Genomic DNA, 14,832 nt, shown 5'->3' with positions numbered 1-14,832 from the left:
CTTTTGCCTGTTCAGAAGCAGAATCAGATTTTGCCTCATCCCAAAGTCTGCTCTCCTTCTGCTCTCTTTGTTGTTGTTCCTACCCAGCCTTTCCTTCAAAGTAGCTGTGATAAAGGTGCTATAGCAACTCCTGGGGTATTTTTGCCACCGATGAAAGATGCTGGCTGATCTGACACGTCAACATGAAATGCACTGCTCGAATTGGTAGACATGACTGGGACCTTGGTTCAGTGTCTGTTTTGCACATCCCAGTTCTAAAACTAAGAATTTCAAAACAAAAGCAAGCTGCAACCTTGTGATTCAAATATTGGTACCAGATCATGAACAAATGTGCCCTCTGCTCTCAGTTTTGTAACCCCTGTCTTACAAGAGCATGGGACCTCCACTTCTTCGCCTTCAGCTCAGATACCCTGCCTGCCCTCGGAGTGCACTGGCAAGGAGACATTCGCTGACACTGCAGAGCACTCTGAGGTCCCCTACACGGAAGTATTTAAGATGTTTTACACCAAAGAAAAAAAAAAATCCATCCATTCTGCTCTCCACAGACGCTGCAAGTTAGCTGGGCAGTGTTGTCAAGGGAAGAAGTGAACCGTAATGTCACAGGCTGCAAGAGAGATGGCTAACTTCTGGGAAATAAATCTGCCTGAGCAACATGAACTGAGGCAGGAAGCAGAACAGCTGCCAAATGCATAAGAAGAATAGGATTTTTTTTTTTTGTATATTAAACCAATGCTAAATCAAAGGCTAATTCAAACCAATTTCAAAAGATTTATGGAAATTGGTCAAGTTTCTTTGATCAATTTGTTTAAAGGAATTTAATTTATTGTTATATCTACTAGGTCACTGAACTCCTCCATAATTTAAGATACTGAAGAAAGGATTAAGACCAGCTCTTGCCAAGAGTGCTGTACAGGTCTAGCGTGATAACTGTAATTCCAACACACGCTGGCTGAAAGCATACTGTGCTTAAGGAAACAAACAAAGCGTTCAAGGTCTTTTTTGGGAAGTCATAAGCAACAAAAGGCCAAACAATGTGGATAGTTGTCCACCACTGCACTGAAGCAAATTGCCTGTAAAAGCCTTTAACCTACCATAAGAAGCATTTACTGTTGGATGCTTTCGGGAGCTTCTCTTCTGGGAAGGAGAGAATATATCTCCAGGTAATGGAGGAAAGTGGGGAATTGTCCTTGGTGACAGGAGTAAGTTCCTATTAGCCCTGACTCTGTGGCTATGTTGTAAATATACTCGGATTCTTAACAGAGACCAGTGGGCTTCATTCTTTGCTGGTTCCTCTGATGTGGCCCCGCTGGCATTCGACCTGTCACCTGAACTTTTAAAATCCGTACAGGTAGTCATTGGAGGATATTTTAAAGTCTGGAGTGAATCTGCTAACACTGCGGCAAGATCCTATTGTGGATCACCCCGTAACAAGCAGATGTATGTGGGCAGAGGCAGGGCCAGCCATAAGCAGGAAGGTATCGTGAAGATGCTCAGTCTAGTGGTTAATATAAAACCTTGAGAAACTCAAGGTTTTAGGTTATCCAACTTCTGGGTTGGATATTAGGAAGAACTTCTTTACTGAAAGGGTTGTTAGGCATTGGAATGGGCTGCCCAGGGAAGTGGTTGAGTCACCATCCCTGGAGGTCTTTAAGAGACGTTTAGATGTAGAGCTTAGTGACATGGTTTAGTGGAGGACTGGTTAGTGTTAGGTCAGAGGTTGGACTGGGTGATCTTGGAGGTCTCTTCCAACCTAGACGATTCTGTGATTCAGGGACTTGTATTCTTAACTGGGCATCTGCACACAGCAGTTGTTTCTGTTCAATGCAAAGGTTAACGTTCAGTATATTATAGTGTAACATGTTCTTGTTTGAAGGGAAGGGAGGGTGTAGGTACCAAAATAGATTAGAAGACCGGCCCCTCTTGTCCACTACCTTGTCTCAGGAAACACTCTGTTTCAGCTACTTGATAGGAAGACATAAGAAACAATCAAACAGGTAGTCACCAAAGTGTCTTTCATTAGGCAAACTTCCTCTTTAGCCCTCTTGAATCCTAATCAGCCTGAAAAATATCCTGTCTGAGCATCTACAGAGCTTCCACAAAACTGCACATTTAAAATAAAAACCAATGGCAATAAAACTTGCTAAGCAATTAGTTCAGACTGGATCTGATAATGGAAAAACATAAGCCACTATAATGAACTTATTACATTTTATACAGTATTTGCATTTAAAATGCTTCAATGCTTTATCTAATGAGATGATAATACTTTTGTGTTTTATACCAACTATTCAGAGTAAAACTAGCTGAACTGTAAAGCAGAAATGGTGATTGATCAGCCTGAAAAATTAAAGTTAGACTCGGAAGTAATAAGTATTCTGTTCCAGTAACAGACAAGTATTTAAAAAAATTACACCAAGGATCACATTTTCTTAAATAATGGATGTCAGTCTAACCCTGCGTGTGCTATTAGCCAGGTGTTAATTTGTGGATGTTTGCTCACATGCTATAATAATCAGTTCCATTCACGCTTGCATGACACTTGTCACCAGGAATCTCAAGATACTTTGCAAACATTAATTAAGTCCCTGTATAGCCTGCATGGAGGATAGGAGCTCCATTTTACAGAGGCATAGGGAAGTGAAGGGGGAAACTCAGAGCACAGGTGGGGCACAATTGGGAAGGAAATTCAGATTTGTCCCTTTTCCAGCTCACAGACAACACTGGTTCATACCAGCCTCAAGACAGAGTTTAGGATAGGTAGAGTTGGACTTGATGATCCTCGTGATCTCTTAAAGCTTAGGATACTCTATGATTCTATGACTTACGTTACCAAACAGTTGCAGGGCTATCAGTTACATTCAGCCATCCTTACTATCATTAACATTTCTTTGCTCCGCCTCTGTCTCTTATTTAGGCAAGGTGTGCTTTTTACCTCTAGAGGTTGGGGAACCTGCTGCCTGATCGAGGTTCCCAGCCATATATTATATTGTGGCAGTGCTCTCTGCTCACAGACGTCCTGTAAGTGGGACAGAAGGGTTGTTCCAGTCTGTCCTCCTCTACCTTCCTCTTACCTCCGTCGGTAGGTACCTCATTATAACTGCAACTTGATAGTACCGAGGAGGAATTGTCAACGTTAGGGTATTTCCCGAGCAATATAAGACAGAAAAATATATTTTAAATAGAGCTCCAGCAAAAAGACTCTAGCTTTCTGGATCAGTTGAATCAGAACAAAGATCACCTGTCTGAGTTCACCTCTGGAATAGTCAACGACACGCAAAGTGCTCGACAGCACTTTTTCTAAAATACGACCACCAAGAAAGTGACATTAAATGAGCTCTAAGATATATGATCCTCCTTTATACCATGCATACAAAACACAGGCGCTAGTGTGACAAGAATAATGGCTCCAGTCCTCTCTCGTCACATCACTGTGAGCTTCAGGAGTGGTTTCAGTCAGGCCAGCAGACTCCAAAATTAAAAACTACTATTCTGATGAGAGTATATATCAACCAGCACAAAATCATGAACAAATTTATTATCTTCGGTTTTGCTTTACATCTACGTTTCACTTGTCTTCTTCAGAAAAGACAGTTCCTGTGTTGAGAAAAGACTGCTCCTATGCTCAGCAGGGGAGTATAATATATAGCTAAACATATCTGGATGTGTGATTTCTTTGCTTTGCGATACTGAAAAAATGGCAACACTATATTTATAACTTATTAAATAATTCATTTTTAACATTTAACTTTTAAGTCAAGCCACATTAAGAATTAGGAATAGCAAGTGGGAGATCAATTAAAATGCACAAAACAGTTGTTAAAAATAACTTTCTTTAACCAGTCCTATCTTTAAAATGTGCTACCAATGAAACTCTCTCCTCTGTAGAACATATTGTGCACCTAAAGCTGTCTGTACTTCCAAGGAGAGCATTATCTGCAATTAGTAAGCCATAAGGAAAAATTTTGGATTATACAGAGTTCAGAAATTTTAGAGGTAGAAGATCTCACTTTCGAGCACCTTGTTTTTATGTATAAGTGGAATAACAGAGAGGGAGTTTCCAACTAACCTTTTTTTTCTTTCAGCCTTCAATTTGCTTCTAAGCTTTAAACGAAAGTGAAAAAAAGAAAACACCTCTCTGTTGTTCAAGCATAAAAGAGGCTGCACCCCTGGGAAGAAAGGTAGCACCGCACTGTGGTTGGCTCCCAGTGACTTCCAACAGCTCAGTATCTTGCGTTTCTTTATTTACATTCATGTTTACTGAAAAGCTAAATTTAATATTAGAAGTATTCCAATACAATATAATTAAGTTTAAATAGCTTGCTCACTTCATCAACTTTTTATGATGCTAACACAAAAACCTCTCATCATGGAGCTACCCTATGTGAAGGAAGAACAGGACAGGCACGTGTCTTTCTGATTCTTCTTCCAAGAATCAAGCTTGTGTGGATTCTGTACATCACTTAGGTATTTTTATTTCTGCTTAGTGGTACTAGCAAATCAAATCTCAAATGATGGCAAGTGGCCCATCTGAATTCTAAACTTTGGTTAGTTTTAGCGTTTGGGGACAGTCAGCCTATCCAGGTGGCTTGTTCCTTACCTCTGTACCTCCTTGTTCTTCCACATGGAGGCAGACTGAGCCTTTGGCACACGTTCAATGGAATTCACCAGTTCTTCCATGAGAAGTCTGAAAAGACATAACTAAATTAGTACTGCAGCCTTTAAGGCAAGACATAACTTTGTCCCAAATGCTTTCAGAATATCACACAAACTGTAACGCCATCAGGCTGTTTTAAAGAGGGGCTCTTCCTGCAGAGGAATCACAGCAATTACCAGTGCCACCCTGCTGAGTACGTTGGCTTTAGCTAGTCCAATTCTGTCTGCCTGGTTGTGACAGCAAAGGATCCAGCCTACTGAGTTAGGGATTATTTGGAAAGTGGAAGGACAAGAGAAAATCCCACCTGCTGCACAAGGTGATTTCTACGTTACCGAGTGCTTGCCATATGGGATGAGACAAAATACATGAAGAAAACTTGTTAGCTGATGCCTGTTTATCACTTAGAGAAGCCAAGCACAATGTCAGAGGGAACCCTCCTCATCTACAAATGCACAACACAGTACTTGACACAGAAATGTACGTCAGGCATTAAAAACTGGTGCTAGAGATTTCACTGCCTAAAACTAAACTGCATTTGTGAATAGCATGCATGCTTCCCCTTGAAGGTAGAAAGCGACAGATTTAACTGCAGACAAATAGTATCTAGAATTACTTGGGGTGGGGAGAACCATATCAGAGTCCACCTTCCAACTATACTATGCTTGTTATCTTCAACTATCGACCAGCAATAGTCCAAAGGTCTACTACTAGTTCATATTTATATAATTCCTTTCTCCTTCAAGTGCCTTCAGTTTTTGTTTGTTTTTACACAAAGGGAGAATTACTTCAGCATAGAAAGTTTGTTTACGACCTTTAATAAACAAAGGTTCCTGCCCTGAAGAGCTTACAGCAGAAGTTCAGATACCATGGCCCAATCTGTTTTCTAATGGCAGCTGTTCTGCATGAGAAATACTCAAGTCCAGTTAGACGACATTAAGGACCAAACTTGCAACGCTTCCTAGCTGGAATTGACCTATCCAATCAGGAAACAACTCTCAAATTTTCCACTTGTTTAGACATTACGAAGAAATTCTTCCCTGTAAGGGTGGTGAGGCACTGGAACAGGTTGCCCAGACAAGCTGTGGATGCCCCATCCCTGGAGGTGTTCAAGGCCCTGGGCAACCTGATCTAGTGGGTGGCATCCTTGCCCATGGCAGAGGGTTAGAACTGGATGATCTTTAAGGTCCTTTCCAACCCGAACCATTCCGTGATTCATGTTTCTGCTGGTTTAATTTAGCAGTTCTCTTTGGAGTTAAGAGCTTAGGAGAGAATCTCAACTGTCATTTATAATGAAATCAGCCTGAATTCCCTTCCATGGTATGGAGGCTGGTACAAATCTCAAACACTGAAAAACTATAAGGCAATAACCTTAAAAGCATTTGCTGTTTAAAAGACTGGTGATTCCTCTTCTTTTGAGGGGCGCAGAGAGGAGCAGGAGAGATCTTTGGTTCATGGTTTTTGAAGGTTTGAAGCTGGCTCTATGATACTTGCTGCTCAAGACGTCTCAGCCCACTCAAGATCTACTATCCCACATCTGCCTGGGCTCAACACAAAGCACCTGCTGCAAATGACAGACGGTTCCAGAGTTTGGGAAACATTGAGTTAACACATTTTCAGCACTAAGGACTTGGCTGGCATTCAGCTACTGCCTAAGAGCCTCTTCGGAACATTAGACACCACTCCTCTACCCATATTGTCCTTTACACCTTTTCCTTAGCAGTGATGAAAGAGGAGTAGAGAATATTACGGGTCTTTTTACCTGCCAATTTGAACAGTGGGCTCAGTGGCGTACACTGTACCAGTGAATCCCGTGTACTCCGTGATATAGGGCAACGCCATCATGCAGTGATAGTTGGAGATCAAGATTACATCTACCGTGGAGAGGTCAAGCAGCTCAGTCTGAAAAGAGAGGAAAGAGATAAGCAACACGTAACCCTTTCGTGCAGTTGAAACAATGACAGAAAAACTTCTCGTTCTTTATTTTTTAAACTTCATATTGCAGAAAAGTAACTGGTTTATAAAAAATAATGGGGGGCATGTGTCAGTTGTTGCAAAGACCAGCGCTTCCTTTAAATTAACAAGAGCTATTAAAAAGCCCTCTAAAATTATTCCCTTCTCAAATCTGAAGAGGAAACCATGTCCTGGGTTTGTCTGTTTGACGCAATGAAATGGCTGCCGCTAAGAGAAGCGCTGTGATTACACTTCTATCAAAGAACTGATGCGTTTACTTCCTTAGTGAGGCACACTGCCAGGCACCAAAACTTCTGCAGGAACAATTTAGCAGAGGGTCTCATACTTTTCATGCTGCACATGATACAGTACCCCAGGAGAAAGAGATGAATGCAGATTGTATTTATTCATATGCTTAAAATAATTCATGTATTTTCCCAATCTAAATGCTTGGCATCTTTATCATTCACATTTTCTACAGCTAGAGATTAAGCTCATTCATATGATACAACAAAACAGATGGGTGGGTCCAATTTGTTTTGATGTGACAGCTAAGACAGCAGTTCAGAGAGTGAAAGGAGAAGATTTCACACATTGTTAAAGGAATTTTAATTAGAAATATTTACTGGTAATGCTGTAACACAAATGGTGTCAAGCCAGAAATTTACAAGATATATGACCTCTAACTCAGTTATTATAGAGCAGCTAATGGAATTCAACACTCATCAAGCACATATTATCTGATTACAAGGCTTGGTCCAGCAATTTGAATAAAAATGGCAAGAAAGTAGGTCACTCGTCTTTTCAGAGGGCTGACACAGTGTTCTGGTGACAAGCTGCTTAACTCAAAACTAAGCATTCATGGTTTCAATCCATGATCACAGCTGATTTCAGAGGCATGATCTCCAATCTGAGCACAGCAGGTGAAACACTATCCTCCAGTTCATGGCAGGACACCTTCTACCTTACAAAGCTTGCCAGGCAAAAGTACACTCACTACGTGGGATCAAAGAGCCTGCTGATGCCTGCTCCTACCAAGCTGGTCCTTCACGTTTGATTTTCAGCTGTGTCCAGGTGATACAGAACCAAAAAGGGAGTCACTCCAGCCCAGTGAGCCATCGGGAGGCGGAGGAGGATACAGATCATCACTTCCAAGCTTAAATGTCCCACGTCTCAGCATTCTGGAAGCATTTGCTAATAGGATGAAAGGGTGTCAAAACCAAAACAAAGTAAAACCTTCCCTGGGATTCACAGCAATCTCACTAAAAGTGCCCACGGAGTGAAGAGGTTTAAAAATGTTTCCTGAATGTGAAGCGAGAGAGACCAGGAGGTTGCCAAGCAAAGAAAGGGCCGCACTCTGCACTCTGACATGTGGAAGTGTACTCTGCTGCTGAGACAGCCTCTTATCACCTTGTGGCTTCTGGATTACATTCAAAACTTGGCTTTCTTTGGCAGCGGTGTTCCTGGAAATGATACCGTGATTCTCTAACCGCTCTTGCAGACAAGTTTCTTCAAAAGGAGCGGCACGGAAAGAGAGAAAGACAAAACTGTTTTCACACAAGCTCCTTCTTATGCTGTGCTGTTGAACACCAGCAACATCTCTAAACCTTCCTCCAGACAGAGCAGCCTTTAAAGCTAGAGATGTGAGCTGCGTATCACTAGCAGATCTGATCCTAGTGCTTGTGGAGAAGACTTGGCATCTGTTGGGAACCCAGGGAATGAAAGCATGTGAGAGGCTATCTGTGAAGTCCCGTACATGTGCAGCATTCCTTCACATTGCCTCAATTCCAAATGGAATCCAGAAACTTTCCAAGATCTGGGACATACTGGCACTTTCTGGGCATAGAGATGCTTCCTACACCTCTGCCATTCCACAGGACAGTAACCAGAAAGCACACAAGAACACAGAATTATTAGTGTTTTTATTTTGTGATCAGATTATATCCTTTCCTGCTGGGGAAAACAAACAATTAAACACAGATCTGTTGATATTAACTTCCCAAAATCAGTACCAGAGCTGCCAACTGGCTTTGAAGAATCAAGATGACAAGTCAGAACCTGCAAAAGGTGAGCTTCATGGAATCAACAGGCATAAACACCGCTGGCTAGAACCCCAGCAAGCTGACAGCAATCTTCCAAGACAGATTTGCAGTTCCTGTCAACAAGCCCAGGAAAAAAAAAAATCCCTGCCCAAAAGCAATCCCAACATGAAATGAAAGAACTGATGTTATCACGGCCTCAACACAGCTGAGGAAAGAGGATACTATTCCCAGGCTATTCGCCATCATTCATCCTCACTGCTCTCTGCTTCAGCTTTTCACTCTTTCAGCTCTCCTGCAGATAGGTAAGCCCAGTTAATTCAAACACTTGCACAATAGTCTTGTTTTCCTTTTTTTTTTTTTTAAACCCAGGTATTCTTGGCAAAACCAGCCTGAGCAGCAGCTACTTGCACAGCTATGACTGTGGATAGGAGGGCACAGCTCTTCCCTTGAAGGACCAGTGATGAATAGTGCAAAAGGCAGTAAAACTTTTTAACTTAAATTTGCTGCCGACAGGTCAGCACATCTGACTGCAACCCAGCAGCACCAAACAGTGCCTTAACCACAGCCCCCAGGGGAGCTCCAAAAGGCAGGCCGTGGGTCCGCGGTTAGAGACAAGCAGCTTTCCTTGTCTTCATGAGCTGCCCTTATCTAGATCAGCACACGCATCCTGTCATAATCAAGTCCAGCTCAGTTATATTGTCTTTGGAGGGCCCATAAAAAGGACAGTTAGGTCTTTCTTATTCTTTTGTGAGATATTCAGCTGCTCAAGGAGACCTTCCAGATCTCCCAAAATCACTGCTGAAAAGGGATGTTTCCATTCTTTTTCCCGTGTCATAGATACTAGAGGTACCTTAACACTATGAGGTTTCAGTATTATTATTTACTGAGTAGTAATAAATAAGCATGAATCTGCTAATCATAATAATTTAGCAAAGTTCTCCCACACAACAGTAGTCAGATTTTTAAGTAATGTTTTGGAATAAACTCACCTCTGGCAAACAGAACTCAGGCACAGAGTCTACAAACACATGGCCAGAGCACTCCTTTAGTTCCTGCAAGAAAAACAAATCAGAAGACAAAAAAACAATGTTACTCCAACGCAGTGAGTTTCGCGCTTTCAAACCTTTTCTTTATCAGTGGCAATTTCCAATCCTCTACTGCACTATGTTTATTCCCCTTCTACACATCACCTGGTGTAAGCAAATCTGCTGAAATCACTTTCATGGGAAGTGAGGCTGCTTGGTACACTTCAAGGGATCAGATCCCCACTTAGAGGAACGAAGGCAGCACGCTCTGGTAAGTGCAGAAAAAACTGTGGTAACCACTGGCTGGTTTTGCTGAGGCTACAAAGGGAGCAGTTAAAGAGGTGCTGTCCTACGAAGCTGAGTTTAACAACAGAGGGTGTCCGGCTACCAGGATCAGAAGTAAAATGATCTGAAAGGTGGGTCATGAAGACCTCTCTTCTTGGAACTGCAGCTTTCCCAACCTGGAAGGTCTGTACAGCAATCTTATAGTGTCCCAGCTATCCTACAAATTCACAATTTAGTTTTGGTTCCCAAAAACATCAAACTTTCTCTGTCTTACTAGTAGCAGAACGCAATTTTTAGCCCGTCTCAGAGCACTTGATAAATTCCCAAAAGGTGTTTCAAGTTCCATGTGGCACTTCTAATTATATTTACCCCTACTTGATCTCTAGTCCTGTTTTCTTCCCCTTTTTCAAGGGCTGACATCAGAAGTTTTTGTCAACAGAAAAGTGACATTTTTCAGTATGGAAAATAGCAAACAAATATTCTCAACTCTAATCCTAGTATGCATCACAGGCTAGCTATCACCCACACTTTCTTTCACAGATGCTTCTTTTGCTTTTCCTAAAGTGAGTGGTCTCAGCCAGCTTCAGACTGATAGAATTAAAGATTGAATCCAATTCTTAATAATTACAGTGCACCTGCCAACTAATAACGAATGAGCAATTACATCTAGTGGCAGAAGTCTCCTAACCTCATCTCAAGGGAGTTCAAAATGATTAAAACTAGATCGCAGGAAATTTCAATGCCTCTCCAGGACGTAAGTTTTATAACTGTCATCCAGAGAGTGCTATAACAGGAATGTCCACCCAACATGATAAAACATCCTCCTTTGACTCTTTCCTTTGCCTTTTTCCAGCACGGGTCAAAGTATTTACCATTCCAAGCAGTTACAACGGTCAAGGTGAAGGTAGGAGATGCTGCCTTTGAATTTTTAACGCATGATTTCCATTGACACTGTGCAAGTTTGAAGATTCTCCTGTGCACACACTGCAGCAGCACCACAGAAATGTAAATACATCGCTTAGAAATAGACTGACAGCCTATCCGTTCGTCAGAATAAAACAGAATCCAAAGGCTCCGAGACCAAGAATGGGGTTCAGGAGAAACAAATTCCAGGGAATTCAAACTGGGTAACTCAATTCCTGCCACTGAGCCTCTGTAGCTCTGTGCTTCCCCGTTAGCATGTGCTCTGAATAGAGCTGTTACTATTTTACTAACAGAAGTGCTGCCTATACAGTTTCTTTTGTCTCCAGTGAGAAGAAAACTCAGGTCTTTAATCTACAATCTTCAGCTCTCTTGCCTGTAAAAATCAGATCAGCCCAAAAGCCCTCTACAAAAGCAACTATTATTACTGTTGTCCTTTAATGTTCACATAGTTGGAGAACAGTCTATTAAAACAGTATTTTCTCTACCGATATCTACAGTTGCACACATCTGAAAAGTATGCCTATTTTACTAGCATCTGACATATTTTTGTGTTCATTGTTCCCCTATGGCAGATCAAGCTGAATGCTGCAGTGCCTAGTTTCGGTTGAAGCCCCAGATAAATTCTCATTACAAAACTAATGTAATGAAAAGAGGGGGAAAAAAAGAAAAAAAAAAGCGTCTCTCATGTAGCTGAGTCAGTCCTGTGTCTTAGAATTCAGAGGCTGGAGATAAAATCCTCCCTGCTATGTCCAGCGGCAGAACACATGTTGATTTCAACAGAGGCCAAAGACATGCTTTTCCTCTGTAAGAGACCTCCCACGGGCAAACCATTCACTTACTTACGGTTTTCCTGTCTAAAAGAGGGAACGATACCAACCTCATTTACAAGCAAGTTATGAAACTTTAGTGGCAGAAAAGTGAGACTGTTGAATTAAAAAAAGGCACTCTACAAAGGTAAAGTACTATTATTTATGGAGCTCCGCGAAATAAGAAAATACTCAAACAAATGATTTCTGCATTTTAAAAGGCTTTTTTTTTTTTAAAAAAGCCAGGCTACCTCTGAAGACTGAAAGCCTCAGAGTTGCTATTAGCATTTTGTTTCAAAATGTTCTGCTCTACAAGGACACCACGGCCAGTAACGGTACACATAGAAACCTTTGCGATGAGTCAGCATGGAAGTATTGTTCCTGTAGTGAAAGCTCCTCATCTGTCAGTTGGCTTTTCACATGGCAAGAAAATTCTAACCATCAGTACAGTACCTTGTCCAGAAATGTGCTTCCATCTTTCAAAACCCAACCAGGAAGCTTGGACAGCCTGGGGCTGCAAAAAGAGAGGAGAAAAATACATTGAAAAATGAATTCTACCGTTATCACTCATTAGGCACAGACCTTCTATTTGGTGTCATACAGGAAGAGAAAGCCATCTCTGTCTCAGGGAGCTAACAATCTCCATAAAACAGACAGACAGTTTCATGGTGTTTAAGTGTTCACTGAAATGACTTTTACAAATCATGATTATGACACTTATATGCTTAAAAAAAAAAGAGGGTGACACATGCAGGGAGTTTGATTTTAGTCATTTATGGTGAGAATTTCAAAAAGGCTCAGTACTGTTTAAGTTGCCTTAGGTGAAACTGGCTGTATAAATGGAAGAAGGATTAGGGCAGCAGAAAACTTTATGTCTGAAACAATACAAAAGCACTGTAAAACTGAATCTGCCTTGGGACAGAAGATGACAGAAAAACAGTCACATTAGCAATGGCAGGGAAAGACGAAAACTGTGGCCTAAGTCATTTATAGACACAGGTGGTTTGATTTCGTATCCACATAAACCACGGTTTTATGCTCAGCTCTCACCCTGAAGACCCACACCAACATCTGTACAGGGCGTCTACCTGTGATGGAAGAAGAAAGGCGCAAGCAGGGTTTGCTGTGACCTGCAGGTTTTATGCTGGCAGGTCTGGTACCAGTCAGCAACAGCAGTCACCCTCCCGCCCTCTTTTTTTTTTTTTTAAGAAAAAAAAGTTTAAAATGCTAATAAAGACACTTCAAGGATAACATTGTAATCCTGAGTTTACAGCAGGAATTGCCACAGCATTTCATGTCACCATACTTCAGTGACATGTGACTTTTATGTGAGCCTGTAATTTAGCTCTGAAACCGTCGTCAACCCAAACCCAAGCATACCCACAGAAATCCAGACAAGCCAAGGAAATGAGAGAATGAAGCCTACCTGGAACCAAGCCCTGCAACAAGTTAAAATTCGGAGACAGAACTTGAGAACCTGGTTGCAATGAAATCTGCAAGCGTTTTGCACTAAACTCCCAAGAGGGGAATACGCTGTAAGGGCTTCTGAATTTAAGATCTTGAAAATAGGAAGTGATTCAATGGCTCGGAGGAATCTTGTGTTTAGAATAACATCAGTATAAGAGAACGAATCCTAGCTGGCATTCCATCAAGTCACGAGAAAAAGGGGGAAATACAGACTCGAGAAGTGAAGATGGAAGGTAAGAGGTGAGAGCAGAAGGAAGTGTCATAAAGCAGCAGCAGGAGAAGCTACACCAGAGAAGTGTAACTCTTTTTTGCGGATAAGGAGCAATTCTGAAGAAGTCTGTTGATATAAAAGATGAGGCGGCTAAATGTGCTCGTAGCTGACATGTTAAAAAGCACAGCTTCAGGATTTTGGAGACTGAGGGGGTGGGCAAAGTTATTGCAGAGCAAGTGAAAGTGCTAAAGGAAAAGTTGGGAGAATGCAAGAACAAGCCACCCCGATATGCAACAAACGTGACAGAAAAGGGACAAAAACAGGATTGAAGGGCCACCTGCAGGGCTGTAGCCCAACATCTTGGAGCCAACACTACACCAGGTCAGTCACAGTTCTGTTTCACCACATCTTGCAAACCCCTGGAGAATGATTCTAGGGCCTCTTTGGGGATGGGTGAAAGTGCTAGACTAAGAAAAACTTCATCAATGAGACGCTAATGTCCCACCTGAGGTTCTCAGGATGCAATTGTGGCCACTAGCCCCTTACGCTGTCTGTCACTTGAGAAGAGTTTGGCTCTGTTGTCTTTGTAAGTTCCTTTCAGGTAGTTGCAGACTGCTATTAGCTCCTCCTTTAGCCCCCTCTCTGCCAGATCAAACAAACCTGGCTCCTCAGCCCCTCTGTGCAGTCACGGGCTCTGAACCCCAGCCGTCTCAGAGCCCCCTGATCTCCCTCTCCAGTTTCTCAACTTCCCTCTTCAGCTGGGAATCCAAACCTGGATCAACCTGTGGATTCACCAGCACGAGGCCGAGAGCAATGAACGTTCCTTGATCTGCTGGCCCTACTCCTCCTAATTTAGCCTACTGTGTGGTTTTGCCGTATTCATGATGAGAGAGCTCTATGGACTTGTGCTAAAGCTGGCATCCGCTGAAGAGCATACAGTCTTGTCAAGAGAGGCAAAATTAGCAGATGGCTCCTGTACGGGGGTCAAAGTGGAATAAGCAACGTAGGACAGAAAGGACTCTACCTTGAAGCCAAGAAGTAACACGGTTTCTGCCGACATAGTTTTGACATTGTAACAGAGTGATTGATTAATCCAAAATAGCTAGAACTGTCACATAAATAATGTGAGCAAGTGTGTCATGGCTAGACAGGAAAGGTTAAGAGCTTCCCACATGTTCATTTCACCGTTTTGCATTTGACTTTGGTACAGGGGAGAAAATTCCAGTTGACAAACTTCCTTTAAAGTACGCGAACTGGCATGGAGAGCTTGGCAACTGCAGTGCTTCGCACATGCTCCATGGGCTGGTGAGAACAAGGACTGCCATTTCCCAGGCAAGGTGGAATCCTAAATACCTTTTGATGGGCTTCTTTTTGAAGAGCAAAGAACTCTAAAATATGTCCAGTCCTTTTAATGAATCAAACACTACAGCGCGTTCTGCTCTTAGAGGTTAAAGCATGGGCTCTCAAA

The 14,832-nt window shown here is 42.1% G+C and overlaps 1 protein-coding gene across 3 annotated transcripts in view; it reads right to left on the bottom strand.

Moving 5' to 3' along the window:
• Positions 1-14,832, bottom strand: part of INTS9 (integrator complex subunit 9) — a 69,109-nt gene that overhangs the window by 48,043 nt on the left and 6,234 nt on the right. For all 3 annotated transcript variants that reach the window (XM_048079418.2, XM_013184536.3, XM_013184535.3), the window contains exons 3-6: positions 12,140-12,200; positions 9,636-9,698; positions 6,414-6,553; positions 4,598-4,684 (exon numbers count right to left, since the gene is read on the bottom strand). In XM_048079418.2, the coding sequence (XP_047935375.1) occupies positions 4,598-4,684; positions 6,414-6,553; positions 9,636-9,698; positions 12,140-12,200 (351 nt within the window). The remainder of the gene's footprint in view (positions 1-4,597; positions 4,685-6,413; positions 6,554-9,635; positions 9,699-12,139; positions 12,201-14,832) is intronic.

This window comes from Anser cygnoides, chromosome 3, assembly GCF_040182565.1.
Source record: "Anser cygnoides isolate HZ-2024a breed goose chromosome 3, Taihu_goose_T2T_genome, whole genome shotgun sequence".
Lineage (NCBI taxonomy): Eukaryota > Metazoa > Chordata > Aves > Anseriformes > Anatidae > Anser > Anser cygnoides.
Note: the sequence above shows the minus strand (reverse complement) of the source record. Positions and strands in the feature narration are given on the sequence as shown.